The following is a 17,236-nucleotide window of genomic DNA, read 5'->3' as shown; positions in this document are numbered from 1 at the left end:
CCTCTGACCTCTCCCCCTCTCTATGTATTTTCCATAGACCGATACTTTATTACCCTAAATTACAAACTGTATATTTTTATTTGCCCATCCTTTTTCGTGTGGAGGTGACTGCAATGCATAGTCTTTCCACTAGGTGGAGGGCTTTCACAACTGACTCGCTCACAGGAAGATAATTCTGATCAACTCTATAGTCATTTCTCTTCTTTCTTTACTTATTGCTTTACCTGTTATGTTATTGCGTTTTTTTACAGTAGGGAATATGTGTTGTGATACTACAAAGTGTTGTGTAGTGTTGCTACAAAGTTTACCGCACAAAAATCTAACGTTACGTTAGTCTGATAACGTTCGTTCAAGGAGCATGTGTGAAGTTTGTTTCTATACATAGCAATCCCACTGTTTTATCTGTTGACTGTTATTAAATAATAATTATAACGATTTATGTTACATTGCTGCAACCAAGATTTGACTCGTTTAAATGCGTAGTAGTTGTTTTGATTTGATGAGTGCGAGAGGATGTTAAGGAATGATGAGCATTCGTATTTTCATAACAATCTGAATGACATACCCATATAAACAGTAACCAATTTAAGTACAGTATCATTGTGTGATAAAGGCTGTGGTTCACTGTGTGACGTATGTCAGGATGGCCGAGCGGTCTAAGGCGCCAGACTCAAGGTTCAGACCTTCCTGTGAATCGGGATTTCTGGTCTCCGAATGGAGGCGTGGGTTCGAATCCCACTTCTGACAGTACTTTTTCCTCTAGATCTATCGAGTTGGTTCAAATTTTACTTACTTCATTAGTAGTAAGCCTGTGACAAAAGAAAAGTTGTCGATTTCGTGAAATTAGAAGAAACTCTGAATGTCTAAACGCTAAAAACAAATGTACTGTTAATAGTTTTGAGGTTGGACGATATAAAAACTGTATATTTTTTCCTAAGATCTTTAAGCCAAAAAGTGAAATGTATGTTTTCAAATCAGTGATTCTCTGACGAAATAGTAAAACTTATTTTAATAACTGGTAATTATGTATTTATTGAAAATACACAGATTTGATTACAAATCCTACATTCATATGTGGTTAACAAAATAAATAATACATACACAGTAACAAGTCAGAAGTCTACTGTAAGTAATTTAACAGTTATGAAGCTACGAACAACTGGGGGTTCGCAACCGGAATTTCTTTTTTTGGTGGGTGTCTCGCAATACAATTTATACAAAATACACAATATTTTTTATCAAAATATGCAAAAATATACAATATTTATTAAAAGAACAGGCTCATTTTTTACTGTATTTTGGATCAAATCAATGCAGGCTTGGTGAACAGAAATTATTTTTGAACCATAGTACATCCAACAGAATAATTCTAGCATTATTTACCAATGTAGTATTTACTAATTTCCCTAAAAACAGCTGGATGATTGACACTTTGTCATAACAATGTTTGTTCCAAAAGACTTGTTTAAATGCAAGAAACTAGTTTATTAGATATTAAAAATATAAATTGTGACAAGGATTTTAGGAACTAACTATGGCTATCAATATGTCAATCATAAATATTTCAAGAGTGAATCCCACATGTATTTGCTGGTGTGTTTCCCGAAACTTAGCAGCGTGTGTGTGGCCGTTGGCCTTAGCAGCATGAAAAACAAGTTTTATACAATTCTGAAAGGATTATATAAGCAAAGAAACAGCCCAACGAGCACTCCCCTTATAATTACTTAAAAGCTGTCAATCATCTTCATCGAGATCTCTAGCACCCCAGAACTAGGCCTAATAATAATTTACGCAAGGAATACAAAAGCCCCGACTTGGAGTTGATAAATATAATGGAAAGATATATAGAGAGAGAAAATGACCCCTCAAAAAAAAGAGAAAAGCTTCCTCTTCCCGAACTGCGAGTGGATGTTTATTATTTTCCATTTTTTAGCTGAAGTTAGCCTCACCGGAGGGACGCCAATTAAAACAGTCATGTCAACAATGTCCTATTTCGCTTAGCTGTCCTTAGAAGTGGGTGGGGCGTTTAAAATGTAAAGAGACATGACATCGAGCCCATAAACAAGCTTTAAGAAGTAGTTCACTTTGAAAATACATTTTCATGATAATGTACCATCCTCATGTCATCCAAGATGTTTAGGTATTTGTTTCTTTAGTCGAAAAGAAATTAAAGTTTTTGATGAAAACATTCCAGGATTTTTCTCCATATAATGGACTTCAATGGACTCCAAATTGTTGAAGGTCAAAATTATTCAATGGTTGAATCGTTTAAAGCCCTTTGAAGCTGCACCGAAACTGTAATTTTGACCTTCAACCATTTGGAATAAGAAATAAAACATAAACATCTTAGATGACATGGGGGTGAGCAAATGACCATGAAAAATGATTTTGAAAGTGAACTACTCCTTTAATATAAATTATTGTAAATAATGAATTCACGATAAAAAATATATGAGCCTAAGTCAAAATTGTACTTCTTATGGGTTCCCTAATGCCTTATGGGGGTCCCTGATCCCCCTAGCCCGCCTTTTATTCGAGCACTGATTAGAGGTTTCATGTCTTTACGGCTTCCCGGAGCTTCTTTCGATTCTGTAGTCTGGCACATTTGGGACATGCTTCATCACAGAAACAGGAGATGTGGAAACAGGCTCTGCAGTCTACAAACCATAATGTACAGGACAACCGTCATTTTATGCAATAAATGAATGGCCAATAGATCAACTTACTCTCCTTGTGTTATCATCTTACACTGCCTGCTAAATGATTCAAGCATTTCTAAGTAAACCACGATGGACAGCAAAATTGTTTTAAAATGTCTCGAGAGCAAAGCTGCTGTACTTTAAACGTTTAACATAATTATTTAAGTGTTTAGCAAAAGTGTGTTGATGTCTGACCTTGGCAACGAGTGCAGGTGTCTCTCTGGAAAGGGAAAAGCACATCCGTCCCGTGACAGAACTCACAGATAAAACCTTTTGCCTGACACAGCTGAAGAACAGAGGCTGTTATGAACCCTCTCATGTGCTGTTTAAATGTGAACTAATGATCAAGCTTATACTGTAGGTACAGACCTCACAAGTGTCTATATGTGCAGTTGCAGACTGATAAATGGCTTTTGCTGTGATCCAGAGCTGACCCTTCTTCACCTTGATGAGGTCATCCATTGAGAAGAGGTGTGGTTCCTGCATCAGGTGAGCAGGTAACTGTTCAAAGTAAGCAAGAACTCTGTCACAGAGGAAAATATGTAAAAGTTCAACCAATTAGATCAGTTAGAACAGACACAACCATGGAAAAGTTTAATCTTGTTTTTAAACTCTGAATGTTGCATTGTATGATATTAGCTTAAGATATAAAAATGCACTTCTGAGCATCTCGAAAATATACAAATAGTGAGACAAATCACCCAGCTGATAGTCTGCATGTGCTTAGAAGCTTTTTGGTGGACATTAGTTGCTCCTGTAGATCCTAATGTAAAAATAAACATACAATTATTAAAATTTAAGCAGAATCATTTTTATACAATGCAATAAAAGGAGAGTTAACCCTATACATTTTATAACAGTCAGTAACAATAAAGAACTTCATGGACATGGTAAACAAACTTTTTTATTGCAATTTTTATCATAATGTGATTATTTTGGTTTTATTTCAATTTTTTTAACATGTTAGTCTGTTATTCCTTTAGTGCACATTTTTACAGTGCTATAAATAAATGACTGATTCTAGTTTGAAGTTTAACTCATTTGAACTCACTCTGAATCGCTGTAACTCTTTGGCCTGGTTGTAAAGGTTATTTGCAACACTTGTAAGTTTGAAAAGCTGTTGCTGCCATATGGAGTTCAGCAGCTGTCTGGAGAAATTGCAGACCGGATACTTTGCAAAATCCCAGTTACTCAGAACCCGACCCGGAATCACTGATTCCTCACCACCATGGCAACCATCACAAAAGTATTTTCCAAGGTAGTCACAATATCGCAACTTCTTTATGTACCCTTGAGAGAGAAGAGGCCATTAAAGTCGAGGAGTGGAAGTGTAGAAATACTGTGAAGCACATGCCACATTATTACTCACTGGGCTCTACTTCAGTGCCACATCCTGCACACAGGAAATGTTGGGAAGCAATGACATCACTGCGTCTGAGAAACAAATGTACTTAATCATTTCCCAAAATCCAAACTTGCATCGGTTGCAGCAGGAAAGGATTGCCAACACTTGCAGTAAAGGGAAGAGACTGTGTGGTTGACATGTGATGTAACCAAACAAACTATTTTGTTTTACTTGCCATTTAAAGAAGGGTTTATTAATCAATTTAATAATGTGTTATTTTCCAATTGTGTGTGCCAAATATATGTCGCATGCCATTGAGTCTGAAACTAAGCTGTCATTTATATTAGCCTACTTGCTTTCATTGAGGGATAGTTCACCCCAAAATGTAAATTCTGTCACCATTTACCCATCATTGTCATTTGAGACCTGTATGACTTTCTTCGCAGAACACAAAATAAGATATTTGGAAGAATGTTGGTAACCAATCAATGGAGGTACCCATTCACCAAACCAATGCAAGTGAATGAGTACCGCCGTTGTAAAGTCATGCAGGTTTGAAATGAAAAGAGGTGGGTAAATTACAGAATTTTCATTTTGGGTGAACTATCTAAAAAATATACAAACAGGTTGTATGCAGTGGTCTCTCTCACCTGTGCGTTGGTTGCACACAGAAGATGATTTGAAATCTTGGTGGAACCCATGTAAATGTTCCTCTCATTCTACTCTTCTGTTTGATCTCCTCAGTTAAACTGATCCTGTCCCCTGTTGTCATGGGGGAAGAGTACTGCAGAAGTGACAATTCAACAAATAAATAGAAAATACATTATCTTAACAAAATGCATAATCAATCTCTAGCCTTTTAAACAGCAAGGAGTGGAGCACTTCAAATGTCCTCAAATGTCAATGTTCACACCAATTTCAAACCATGACAGAGGCGGAGAGGAGGTCATGTCCCCTCCACCCTGACACGTACAGTGAGTACTTTTGTGGCTGCACCTGTGTGTGCTAACTGGCTGTGTGTGTGGATGTGTAACCAGCCTCACTTCCTGCAGAGCAATGTTGAGGTTGTCAGGGTTTTGCAGTCGCTCAGAGGGGAACCACTGCTTCCTGAACTCTGACACCAGACGATGGGCTAAATGTTCTGCAGAGCACGGCATGCTGGAGCTATGGGAGCTGGAAAGTGCAAATAAATTGTAATGCAGATGATGCAGCATAAATGAAATACAATGATATAAGGGTTGTGCATACATCTGAAAGGAAGCCAGGCTGTATCTGTTTGAAGGTGGTTTAGAGGTGCTTTCATCTGGAACGGAGAAGGAATAAAAAAGATATTGTTTTTGCATAACAAACAGAAAATAAATTATATATATATATATATATATATATATATATATATGTATTATTACATTAGTTGTTAATTTCACTAAAAAATAAACATTATTTCAACATTTACTCATGTCATTCCAAACCTGTATGACTTTCTTTCTTCTCAAGAACACAAAAGAAGACATTTTGAAGAATGCTGGTAACCAAACAACACTGTCTCCAACTCGCTGACTTCCACTGCACACAAAATCACATGTGACAATTCTCAAAATATCTTTTTTGTGTGCAACAGAAGAAAGTCACATACCGATTTAGAATGAAACGAGTATGAGCAAATGGTTAACAAATTTACATTTGGCGGGGATATCCATTTAAAACTAAAAAAATCACATCTCTAGAATTTTGGGCTATGACTAAATACAAGCACTATTACATTCATTTTAAGGAATCAGATTTTTTTTGTAATTTTGAAGTAATCTGTATATTCAGGCCTGACTAATACTTTTTAGTAAAATAAAATGATGACCTATTAGTCAGCAAATCATTTTTTGTCATGACCACATCACATGAATGTGTCACATGGATGAAACAGAATTTTGTAATGTCTTCCATTGTTGCACATACTGTTTGTTCTCTTACCCTCAAACCCACTGTCAAAGGAGGAGAAATAGTCCGTCTTTGTAGTGTACTGTGTTTCATTTTTGTCCTGACAAGGATTGTTTTTTAACTCTTCCAGACACACAACCCATTTTACAGACTCCAGCACTTCCAGCACCATATCCACAACCACAAAATGAGCATTTTCCTACAAACAAGCACAGATGTACACAAAACACGTGCAATAATAATGTCAGAGCTCTTGTGTAAAACTAAAGCATAATCTTCGTTCTTTGTAAGAAACACTGTCTTTACGATACCTGATCCAAACTGCACCCGTGGATGTCGTCAAAGGAGTGTGTATCAATAAATGACCCATGTTTACTAGCATATCCTGAGTTTCTTTGACTAGATGCTGGTGGGATGTCAGAGCAGGCTCTTCGTTTACCCCTCGACTGCAAATGCTGATTTAATGGAACCCTCGACCTTGCAGCGGGTGCAGAGCTGCTGAGAATCAGAGTCCTCTGGGAGACAGGTGATATTCCGTCTGTACCACATTTACTTTTAAAGAAGTCTGACTGTTCTAAAATGTCTTTGGGTGATGACCCTTTGGGGGTCCAATCTTCGTTGGACACTGATGGCGGTTCCTTTAGTTTTTCTGAGTGTGTGAACTCATCCAAACCATGAGGATTTGAAATGTTAGATTTTGCTGTTGTTAATGGAGAGGTGGATAGAATATATGTATTAGAGGTAGTGGTGGTCAAACACAGATTGGAGGGAGAAGCCTGTTTTTCTGTCTTTATCACTGCATTATACCTCTTGCGGGATATTACGGGACTGCTCCGGGGTAAATGATATTGTTCCTCTGCATCGGGCAGGTAGGAGTCCCATTCACACTCCTTTGGTCCACTTTCATTAATGGCATCATCAGTGATGTCAGGTTGATTTTCATTAAAATCAGAATGAATTGACCAGCTCACAAAGTGCTCCTCTCTGGTGGTGATGCTGCTGCAACTACCTTTATTCGCCTGCAGGAAGACAGAGGAAAAACTAGTCAACTGCTCAGATATACAGGGAAAATAAAAGTTAAAAATCTATTTCAAACTATGTCAAACCTGTCAGTACATCTGAAATAGCTGAAAATAAAACATCGGTAGACGAGTGTGAAAATGGGGTGTGTAATAAAAAGGAGAAAACACTCACCATATCGCAATTAATTAAACGACAAGACAAACTATGCTTTCGTTTGTGATCTGATCTGATCCGTCTGCAACACTTTCACTTCCTCAGTCTGTAAATATATGAGATAGAACAGGATTGGTTAGAGAAGCAACAGTGTTGCACTTGCAAGTGCAAACTTCAAGTTTCGTACATAATGTTTTTCTTAATTTTTTTATGTTCTTTTTATGTTTTGTTTTTATCGCACTGTAAAATCTTAAAGGGATAATTTGCACAAAAATTTAAATGTTGTCCTCATTTACTCCCCTTCGAGTTATTTCAAATGAGTATACATTTCTTTGTTCTGAGAAAGATATTTGGAAGAATGCTTATAACCAAACAGATCTTGCCCCCCATAGTAGGAAAAATTACTTTATATTTTTTTGTTCTTTGAACACAAAATAAGACATTTTGAAGAATGTAGGACAGCAAACAGTTCTGGGATATTTTGACTAACATTGTATTTTTTCATACCATGGTAGTCAATTGGGGTGGGGCAAAATCAGAATTTTCCTTTATGGTTGGAGTATCCCTTTAAGGCTCAGGTTTTGACTAGAAGGGATGCAGCTTCCTCCACTGGGCATGCGCACTTCAATACCGCATATTTTTGGTCACGCTGAAAAAAGTTGATTACATTGTTTTATTACTGTAAGGTGAGGTTTGAGGTAGGTGTATGCGTTAGCTAATGTTATTTATTGTAGTTATATTGCGAGATTTTGCCCCACTTCCGTAGCTGTATCCCTTCTAGCAACAACCTCATGTTCGAGATTGTATATAATAATCTTAAAAACATGCAGCAGATGGCGCTGCTGTAAAAGCAAACATACATTTTGTTTGGCACGAGCTCGGGTCCATAAACAAACTGCGCAGACGCGTTGCGGACAGAGATAGCGCACTGAGGGGAAATCTACACACCGCTGTTGACACCAGCACGTTTTCTCTGGGATATAACCACCACAAAACCTTTACATTTTTTTACATTTCCCGTTGGGCCGAACATGGCGACGCTGGGACCGGAGCCCCGTCCCCAATCCCAGCTGCCTTCTGTCGCATTACAGGCGAACCTAAGCGGACTGGGCTCAAATACGAACCTGCCTCTCAACCGAGGCTTGGAGAGAGCTCTGGAGGATGCGGCCAACTCCGGATTTCTGAACCTCAGCACAAGAAAACTGAAAGAATTTCCACGGACGGCATCCAACTACGACCTGACGGATACCGTTGAAGCAGGTAACAATGAGCGATGCTTTATTTTTGTGCGCTTTGAGCTCGCATGCTCAGAATGACGTTAGTTGTAAACTAGGGATCCCAATGGGGTGTTGCTCAGAATGTGTGCACTTTGATAACGTGTAGATCCTGTATATTGATTCGTATAAACCCGTGTTAATGTAAAGAAACGGGACAGTTGAAGACGTGCACTAGTCACCTTGCATCACTTTGGCTTGAGCGTAACAGTATGATCCAAAACCAGAGGATGTTATCCGGACTGTCAACATTAAGCTACCACACACTAAGCTTTCTGGGAATCACAAATGACAGGCGAGAGATTTCAGTTTCACGTGTGAGGTGAAGAAAATATAATGAAAGTTAATTTCTAGTTAAACAGTTGGACGTGAGATCCGCACGCATACGTTGTTTACTCTTTGCACTTCGTGAATTATTAACTAGACTAGAGCCTATTAACTGTCATTTAAGACACTCAAGAAAACACAGTATCTTGTCAAAGTGACCAAATAAAATGAGTACATTAAAATCTGTAATGATGACGTAGCATCAGTATGTCATCCTATTGAGCGTCGGCGGGAAACGCGAAGCGGGAGATGTGCTTCCGTTCCCCGTGAATTCCTTCGCACTCCCTTCTGCCTCGGAGCAGGGCAGGAGAGCAGCTAAAATAGGAAACAGGAAAGGGCAGATCGTGGAAATGGCAAATTCCTATCGTTCTTAAAACCTCTTCGTGGTGTACTTTAAGGCAGTACGTTGGGTATTACGTCCGCTATGACGTTTATTTGTCACGTAAAAAGCAAGTGATCAAACATGAGAAGAGATCATTCTGCTCTCTCTCTCTCTCTCTGTCTCTCTCTCTCTCTCTCTCTCTCTCTCTCTCTCTCTCTCTCTCTCTCTCTCTCTCTCTCTCTCTCTCTCTCTCTCTCTCTCCCCCCCTCCTGTGAACTATGTTTCAGAGGGCCACAAAAGAGATTTTACGACTCAATAGTATAACACCCCTTTATACAACTGTTTTACTCTTAAAGGTACACAAACAATTTCCCATAAGTGTTAGCATTAGTAACATGCTAGTTCAGGTGTTCTGTGCTGAACTGAATTTTGCTTTTGTTTCTGCACAGTAGGCCAAGATTTCTCAGCAGTTGTTAATGTTTTCCTCCTAACTTTCCTTCTGATTCAAGTTGGGACATGTTGGCCTCACAAACACGCATTCTCTCATTGATTCTCACTCCCTCTTCACCATCTCGTGGGAAGAATGTCTCACGGTGTTTCACAGGTGCTGTGGGGCATTTAGTTATATTTATGATAATGTCATCCGTTCTCTGGATAAAGAATGCATCACAACCTGCTAGTCTTGACCATGCACAGACACTGTATACAAAATAAGTGAAAAGCAGAAACGTGTGTTATGTTGCAGAACTGTACTGAAAGTAAGGGAGTTTTGGGAATAGGGTCATCATATTAAATATAGTCACTGTGTCTATAAAAAATTCCACAACTGAACACAATTAAAAGTGAATGCATGTATACAGTAATATAAGTTTGGAGGTGCCTGACTGTTTGTCATGTCAATCATCAAGTCAAGTGTACACTGTACACAGCATATAACCTGTTGGACATAGATTTCAGATCACACAAGTAAATGGATCGGTCTTATGATTTCCATTGGGTTACCGTTAAGGTGTGCAGTAAAGTAAGGTAGCTCTGTCGCCCTCACCCTCATGAGGTCATGCCGTTTGGTCTGTTTTGTTGCCTCCAGCTCTCAAAACAATGCGCCGCTGCACAGCTTGTGAAGCGATGTGTGTGATCCAGTGATTATCCTGAATCCTGAGAGGGAGATATGTTGAATGCATTTTTATGTACTCCATTATGAAATGGATGACCGACCACAAACACTTGCACCCTCGTGTGTACACCCACGTGTCATGCAACGCGTATGACCCGTGCCTCAACCCTCTTATAAAAAACGAGAAATGCTCTTCTGAATTTTTCTTAAAAAGCAGAGACATCCTTCTGTCACTCGCTCACTCTCTCACCTCCTACTGCTATCTGCAGCCAACCCACGCATGTACGTTTAATAGCACACGAGCTCAGACGTACACTGAAGTTTTATTACACATGCGTATTTAGGTTTCCAGTCTTTAAATAGGGAATACATATAGAAGAGTATAAAGCTACATGTCAGCTTTACCAGTGCGGGTTTGCAAGCACAAATCCTCTCTCTGACAAACACTCAGTCATGTGTTTTGTTGTACACGGTCAGAGTTTCATTTCAATGTGACAGCTGCTAATGGGATCAAAATATACAGTGGTGAGAGACGTTCTTTAACTTCAAACCAAATTATCTTTTTAACATTTTTTCGGTGGTACTCGTGCGGAATGCTCGGGTGGGTGGATGCAGGGGTGTTTAAGGCTCCACACACAATTTAACGTACCCAAGTACCGGGTATGTGCAGGAGTTCTTCTTATCTCTGGGCAACAGCATTTTGTATAAACAAACATCATGCATTAAAGATGCATTGCACCAACAAGGTCTAGAGAGAGATAACAATGCAAAAAGAGAACTGCAGTTAAATTTCGTTAAAGGCTCTTTGTGACATTTTTGGGTGCTTTCGCAAGGGGAGGAGGGAAGGGTGGGATTAGCCATTCATTGCAATTGGCAATGCCAGATGTCGCTAATATCATACACTGGACCTTTAACACTTTTACATTTAAGAAATTGAAGTGGTTTGTTACTCCATCCATAGTTTTTTTTAACGTGTCAGTAATGCCTCCATTTAGACTCATATCAGTGGAAGCTAAATTATTATTTCAGTTCAGAGACGGTTTGGATTTCTAAAAAGGGATTGTGTGTGTGAGAGAGACTTTATTTAGGGCATCTCTGTCCTGAAAGAGTTTTGGCTTCACATCATTGTATGTGTCTCTATAACCTACACAGTGTTTCTTTGGGTTAAGCTGGAGTTTCACAATGGTTCTTTATAGATTTGATTGCCGTGACTTGGGTGCTGTGTTACAGTCCTGACTGTGTGTTCACACCAAGCGTGATTGAAGCGTTAAGCGTGAGTGATTTACATGTTAAGTCAATGCAAAGATGCGATTCGCACGAATGAGGCGGTGCGAATTGAGCGTTATTCGCACGAGTTGAAAAATCTGAACTTTGGCGAAAATTCGCGCCGCCTTAACCAATCGGGAGCCTGCTCTAGTAGTGACGTGATTATGACATAGCGAGCGGAGGCAGAAAAACAATGAAGGACTGCGCCTCCGAAGGATCTCATGGACCCAGACATGGCGACACGATGGACCCATGTCTATCTTCAGCCTTCCATAGCACATAATGCGCAGCTACCCTCTCAACAAAATCCATGTCCGCCATTTCGCAATTAGACGGGAGACGCCTGGCAGAAGCCCCTCCCATGACGCGAATTTCACGTGCGAATGAAGCGAATTTCATGCGCGAGTGAAGCGAATTTCTCTCGCACTAATGAAGCGACACCAAATGTTCAAGCGTCCTACTACTCGCGAATAGTGCGTTTTATTCGCGCAAGTTGCGCTTTGTGTGAACACACAGTTAAACCAGCTGGTTACCATTCTGACAATTGAAAAAAACATGTCAGAGAAAAAGAAGATAAATTAAAATGTTGTCATATTAGATTTCAATTGAAAATAAGGATTTAAGTGTGCACTGACCCAATGCTACAGTACAGTCTGCCATATAAACACTGCAAAACTTGGCATTAGAATATTTACAGAATTATAACTTAACATGCTGCATTACTTTGAAAAGTCAACGTTTTCTTCTTAAGCACGTATGGCATATTTACACATAAGATTTTTTGTCATTATTATTTTGTCAATGTCATTAATCAATGAATGTTTCATTTTTCAAATCTTCTTCAGCACAATAACTTTTTTATGTATTTCTGTTTTTACTTTACCTTTACCTTTTAAATGATTACATTGATAAGAGGAAACATTGCCACAATTTGGAGAGTAAATTGCAAAGTATAAAAAGTGGGAGGAGTCGGATCTGAATCTAACCTCGCCTCCTGGATCTTGTGTTCTGTAGTGAGGACCATCTTGTGCTAACCGAACACATTTAATTTGCATGCACATTAACTTTATGGTTTATGGCTTTATATTTATATCTAGACCAGACATGAGTTTATTTAAGACATTCTGGGTTGGGGCTTGTAACAGATAAATATGCAAAATAGCTGCTGACTTGTTATCTGCAATATTGTGGAGGGAATGAAATGGAAAAATCATTCAGTGTGATTAGTAGTCTGAGAAATTATTATTAACATAAATTCAATTAACAGAGATTATTAAATACATTTTTATTTAAATAAATGTTCGAAGTAAACAAGAAACCAGTTGCTGCACTTATTATTAATAATTCATATAATTAATACTAGCGAGGTCAGCTTTCAGCTCTGATTGATGCATTGTGGCTTTTATTGACATGCTTGTGTCTTTGTTTACCTGCTTGAGTAAATGTGACATTAATTTAGGCTTTGTAGTTGCCCATTTGTTGAAAGCATCTTAAAACAATATGCATTAAGTTTATAAAATTCAAATGGCCAAAGCATTTTGAGATTTTAGATGGGTGCCACCAAGGTTTTCATGTGTTAGGGAAGGGGTGTGTACATGCATGTGTGTTTCCCATGTTTCTCCAGGAGGAAATGGCCTTCTCAGCACGTGTTATCATACAATGAGCCAGGGAGGAGACAACATCCTGCCTCTGTCTTCCAGAACAAACCTGTGTGTGTTCATAATGTACATTAAACGTATGAACCCTCTCTTTAAAGGAGTAGATCACTTCAAAATTTGCCCCCACTCACTTGTACATTTCTATTCCTACTATGGAAAGTCAATGGGGGCAAATTTTGAAGTGAACTTCTCCTTTAAATGTTCTTGTTTGCAACTTCTGTAGGATCTATGTAGTGTTTGCCTGCTAAATGTAAACGTTTTATTTAGCCCTATTCGGACAGTAATTGTTTCTCATAGGGACGTAAGATATTTTCTCCAGAGACAGAGATGATAATAACAGAAAGAAGACAAGAAAAACATGAAAACATTTGATCTAGGCATTTTATAATATCGATTTTATTCTATAAGTACTGAATACGTTTGAATTGTCATGTGACTGAGCACGTGAGAAGTCCATTTCCGGGTTCGCGGTCTTACAAACTCACACCTACACCATTAATGTTATGTTTGTCCGAATGCATTAGTTATGCAGATTTATTAGACGTCCTTATCTGAAACAATTCCCATCCGAATAGGGCTTTAGATCTAATTTAGAGTGAAGCAGTGTGTACAACCGCCAGCTGTTTGTGTCCTTGAGACTGTGATGTTACCCAGATTCATCTGCCCTACATATATACCCATATTATTAGAGCTCCACCCAGACACCAGAAAAACAGTCAATCAGCCGGTTGCAAGAAACCCTTAAGGGTAAGAAACCCTTAGTAACAATACTGTTAGAATTAGAATGAAGGGTTTTATTAACTCTGAAGAAGATCGACAGCTAGCAAATAAAAAAAAACACACAAGAAGCAGTTTATCCTTTCCCAGAATGTTTACTTCTGTGATGCTTAAAAAATGTTTTGTACAACTCTCTGTGAGTTGCATTAGAAATTTTTTTCACAAAAAAAAACAGCACACTTGAAGCACGAAGGCAGACGTGTGACCCCAAACTAAACAAATGGCCGATCTAGTCACTGTCCAATATCAATGCGTTGAAGTCTCTAATGAAGGCATACATTTAAATAATTTAACATGCAGCATTTGCAAAAACCTTTATTACATGTGGATTAATGCAAACAAAGGCTGTATGAGTAACGTAGCTGTATAGAATAATAAATAAATAAAGGTAATGAGGGGCCTGGTTTAATTTAATAGTAAGGTAAACTAAACTAAGCTAAACACTTAAAATTTTTGTATGGAAAATGTAATTACACAAAGTAAATTTATTTAGATTTTAGGAGAGTAAATATAATGTAGATTTAGTCGACTAAAAGGTTTTTAATATAACTAAAGTATACTAAATAAACTAAAACAATAGAAATTACTAAAATGTGACAAGCTAAATTTCATTTTTGTCAAAAGACTTTGACTAAAACTAAATCAAAATAATAGAATGGACACTAAACCAATGCAAGTGAATTAGCAACATTCTTCAAAACATCTTCTTTTGTGTTCTGCAGAAGATAGTTCAAACAGGTTTGAATGACAAAAGAGTAAATGATGACAGGATTTTCATTTTTGGGTGAACTGTCACTTTAAGAACAGAACACCAGATATATAATTTGGGAGTCCACAATTTGATCACTAGATACAGAAGGACTAAATGTGCTTGTTATATTAAAAGTCCTGTGTATACTGTAGAATAAATCAGACATTTCAGCGAGTGATGTAAAAATGAATCAGGGTCCCACTGGATGTCAGAGAGAAATAGTTTGCTTATTCAACAGAACTCAAAGAACTCACATGCTCGGCATTACAGGGATAGTGGGCACACAGTGGAATGCTGAATGGCAGAAAAGCACATACACACAAACCCTCCATTCGTATGCAGTATGCATTTGCACTGATGTGTATATGTTGAAATCAGAACCGTTTGTTTGAATACACACAGTAAATAAATTCTCACACACACTCAGTTGATTACTTTCCTGCTTACAGTGCAGATGTAAGCCCCAGGATTAGGCCACACCCAGTTGACCATAATGATAGACCTTAGCGTCTTTTTCCCACTTCAGAGAAATACTGTTTGAGTGAAAGAATGAGGAACAAGAATAAATAAAGAGATCAGATATTTAGAAGATGGAGTTAGCTTAAATGCATTATGTTATGTCCATTTTTGCGTATTTGTGGTATATTACATGTCTCAGCAAACAGGGTAAAACAGATTCTACCATGACAAAATCCCATAGAGTAGGTTTCCTAGATTTTTGACAAAATTGGACATGGGAATGATGGGATGTCCTCATTTGGAAAAGGGAGTATTGTGTGGGTTACACTTAATCTAAATGGAGACAAACCATGAACTGTTTTTTTAATATACAGCCAAGTAAACGCTCGTGTGTGTTCTTTGTGAGCTTTGGTCGGGGGTAAATCGGATAATCCATGCCATCTGTGCCATTTTGATGCTCTTTGTTTGTTTACATTGAAATAAACAGCCTCCCCACCAACTGCGATACTATTACAGTCCAGCAGAACAGAAAGCCAAAGTTAACTCATAATGAGTTACTGCAGGAGAAAGAAAGAAGAGAGAGAGAGAGAGAGAGAGAGAGAGAGAGAGAGAGAAAGAGATTTCTGGATGACGTAGAATGGGAGGATTTGTCTGGTTGAGTTTTGATGTTCCTGTTCAAAAACAAATCAGACATCAGAGGAGTTTTTCATCAGGCAGTATCCTGGAACTCATCATGTGGGCATTTTTCTGGTGTTTCCCTGGTCTGTGTTTTGTCTGATGTCTCTCTATCTCTTTCTTGGCTGAACCTTTGTTTGGGAGTCACTGGAAAATTGGACATTAAAATGCTTGAACCGTCTGTGTGTTGGTTTCAGAGGTCATTAGGGTCGCATTGGTTTTGTATCAAGCTGATGATGTTTTCTTTTCTCTAATCCCCACTGATTCAGATGCAAAGTATGTTAGAGGAAAATATGACTTTGCCAGTTTAAGAGCCTTTATATCTAGTGAGGACCTGTTTAATGTCCAGACAAGCAAATACTGTATTAAACATCGCTGTTTTTAAAGTATAATATGTAATATTTCATTGGTGTGATAGGTTTATTTGCACAAGCTGCAGATTTGAACTGCAGGCTAAATTAATTAAATTATAGGGATGGGTATTTTTGATCATATTTCATTTCGAGGACCGGACAGGTTTGAAAAACGTGTACTCGATGAATGGGGCGAGGCATTAGAGGGGGCGGGGCGGGTCCCTCATGGTGACAGAGAAAAGATTTTAATTGCAACACTGATACGAAAAGTTGTATTGATAAAAACTATGACTAGATTGACATAATAATTAAATCAACACTGTTAGATTATTAAAAACTCACTATCATTGTTTTTGAAAATACAGTAAAGTTAACATTTAAAGTCAGCGTGTGGTAAAGCGTCATTTCTGCCCTGTCGTATTTCTTTCTGTGTCCACCTGGGCGCTTTTACACTGCTGAAAACGGCATCTGTAGGCGCAGCGTTCTGCCCCAAGCTGAGCATTTTTTAACCCTGGGCACTCGGTCGAACGCCGAAATGAGCGTGGGAAAAATGCAGAGCGCGACAAAAAACACACAGAATGTCGGCAAAAATGCCACTGTGGACATAGGCCCTCACGGTAAAGTCTCTTATGCTCGTCTGACTTGTCTGTCTGATAGTCGTCTCACATGACATTTTGTGTCCAAATATACTGGTGCAGGGCGAGCGTTTTTTAAATACGCTGCGTTCACACCAAACGTGAACAACCACTTTCCACTCTTTATTACTCGTGAGAAATGGTTGTTATTTTCGCGTGGGTGATGCCATTTAACAAATATTTTTAACCTTCGTGGAAGACTGGCGCTTTCAGATTCATTATCATTCGCATCGCCTGACGCGAGTTCACGTCTATTCGCATCTTGCATTGACTTTGAACGTAATTGCAAATCGATAAAGTCGAGTTTGGAGTGAACACAGCCGAGCGAATGTTCACGTGGTGCTCGCGGAGAATGCTCGCTTTGCCCTGCGAGCTGAGCTTCCATTGGAATGGATTGAAAACGCTCGGCCTGCTCGGCTTCCATGGGAATGAATTGAAAATGCTCAGTCTGCTCCACAAGCGGCGCGAATGCA

General features: G+C 38.6%; 2 protein-coding genes across 6 annotated transcripts in view; one reads left to right on the top strand and one right to left on the bottom strand.

Moving 5' to 3' along the window:
- Window positions 1–1,013: 1,013 nt before the first annotated feature.
- On the bottom strand, window positions 1,014–7,232 carry rubcnl (rubicon like autophagy enhancer). 2 transcript variants are annotated; one of them, XM_079465193.1, is made up of 12 exons: window positions 7,171–7,232; window positions 6,288–6,995; window positions 6,010–6,175; window positions 5,293–5,347; window positions 5,088–5,217; window positions 4,695–4,828; window positions 4,069–4,133; window positions 3,751–3,989; window positions 3,401–3,462; window positions 3,069–3,222; window positions 2,895–2,985; window positions 1,014–2,657 (listed from the first exon to the last, which is right to left on the bottom strand). In XM_079465193.1, exons 1-12 carry the CDS (start codon window positions 7,171–7,173, stop codon window positions 2,554–2,556), a joined length of 1,911 nt encoding a protein of 636 aa, XP_079321319.1. In that variant the 5' UTR covers window positions 7,174–7,232; the 3' UTR covers window positions 1,014–2,553. The 2 variants fall into 2 exon arrangements, 1 of the variants encoding a protein (XP_079321319.1); XR_013787169.1 differs by having other exon boundaries at window positions 1,191–2,657; window positions 3,069–3,200.
- A 755-nt stretch (window positions 7,233–7,987) lies between these two features.
- lrch1 (leucine-rich repeats and calponin homology (CH) domain containing 1) overlaps window positions 7,988–17,236 on the top strand; it is a 38,864-nt gene continuing 29,615 nt past the window's right edge. For 2 of the 4 annotated variants that reach the window (XM_079464158.1, XM_079464157.1), the window contains exon 1: window positions 7,988–8,412. In XM_079464158.1, the coding sequence (XP_079320284.1) occupies window positions 8,184–8,412 (229 nt within the window). In that variant the 5' untranslated portion in view covers window positions 7,988–8,183. The remainder of the gene's footprint in view (window positions 8,413–17,236) is intronic. The other 2 variants (XM_079464159.1, XM_079464156.1) reach the window with 1 other exon arrangement.

Source organism: Barbatula barbatula (genome assembly GCF_947034865.1).
Source record: "Barbatula barbatula genome assembly, chromosome: 9".
NCBI classification, from domain to species: domain Eukaryota; kingdom Metazoa; phylum Chordata; class Actinopteri; order Cypriniformes; family Nemacheilidae; genus Barbatula; species Barbatula barbatula.
Note: the sequence above shows the minus strand (reverse complement) of the source record. Positions and strands in the feature narration are given on the sequence as shown.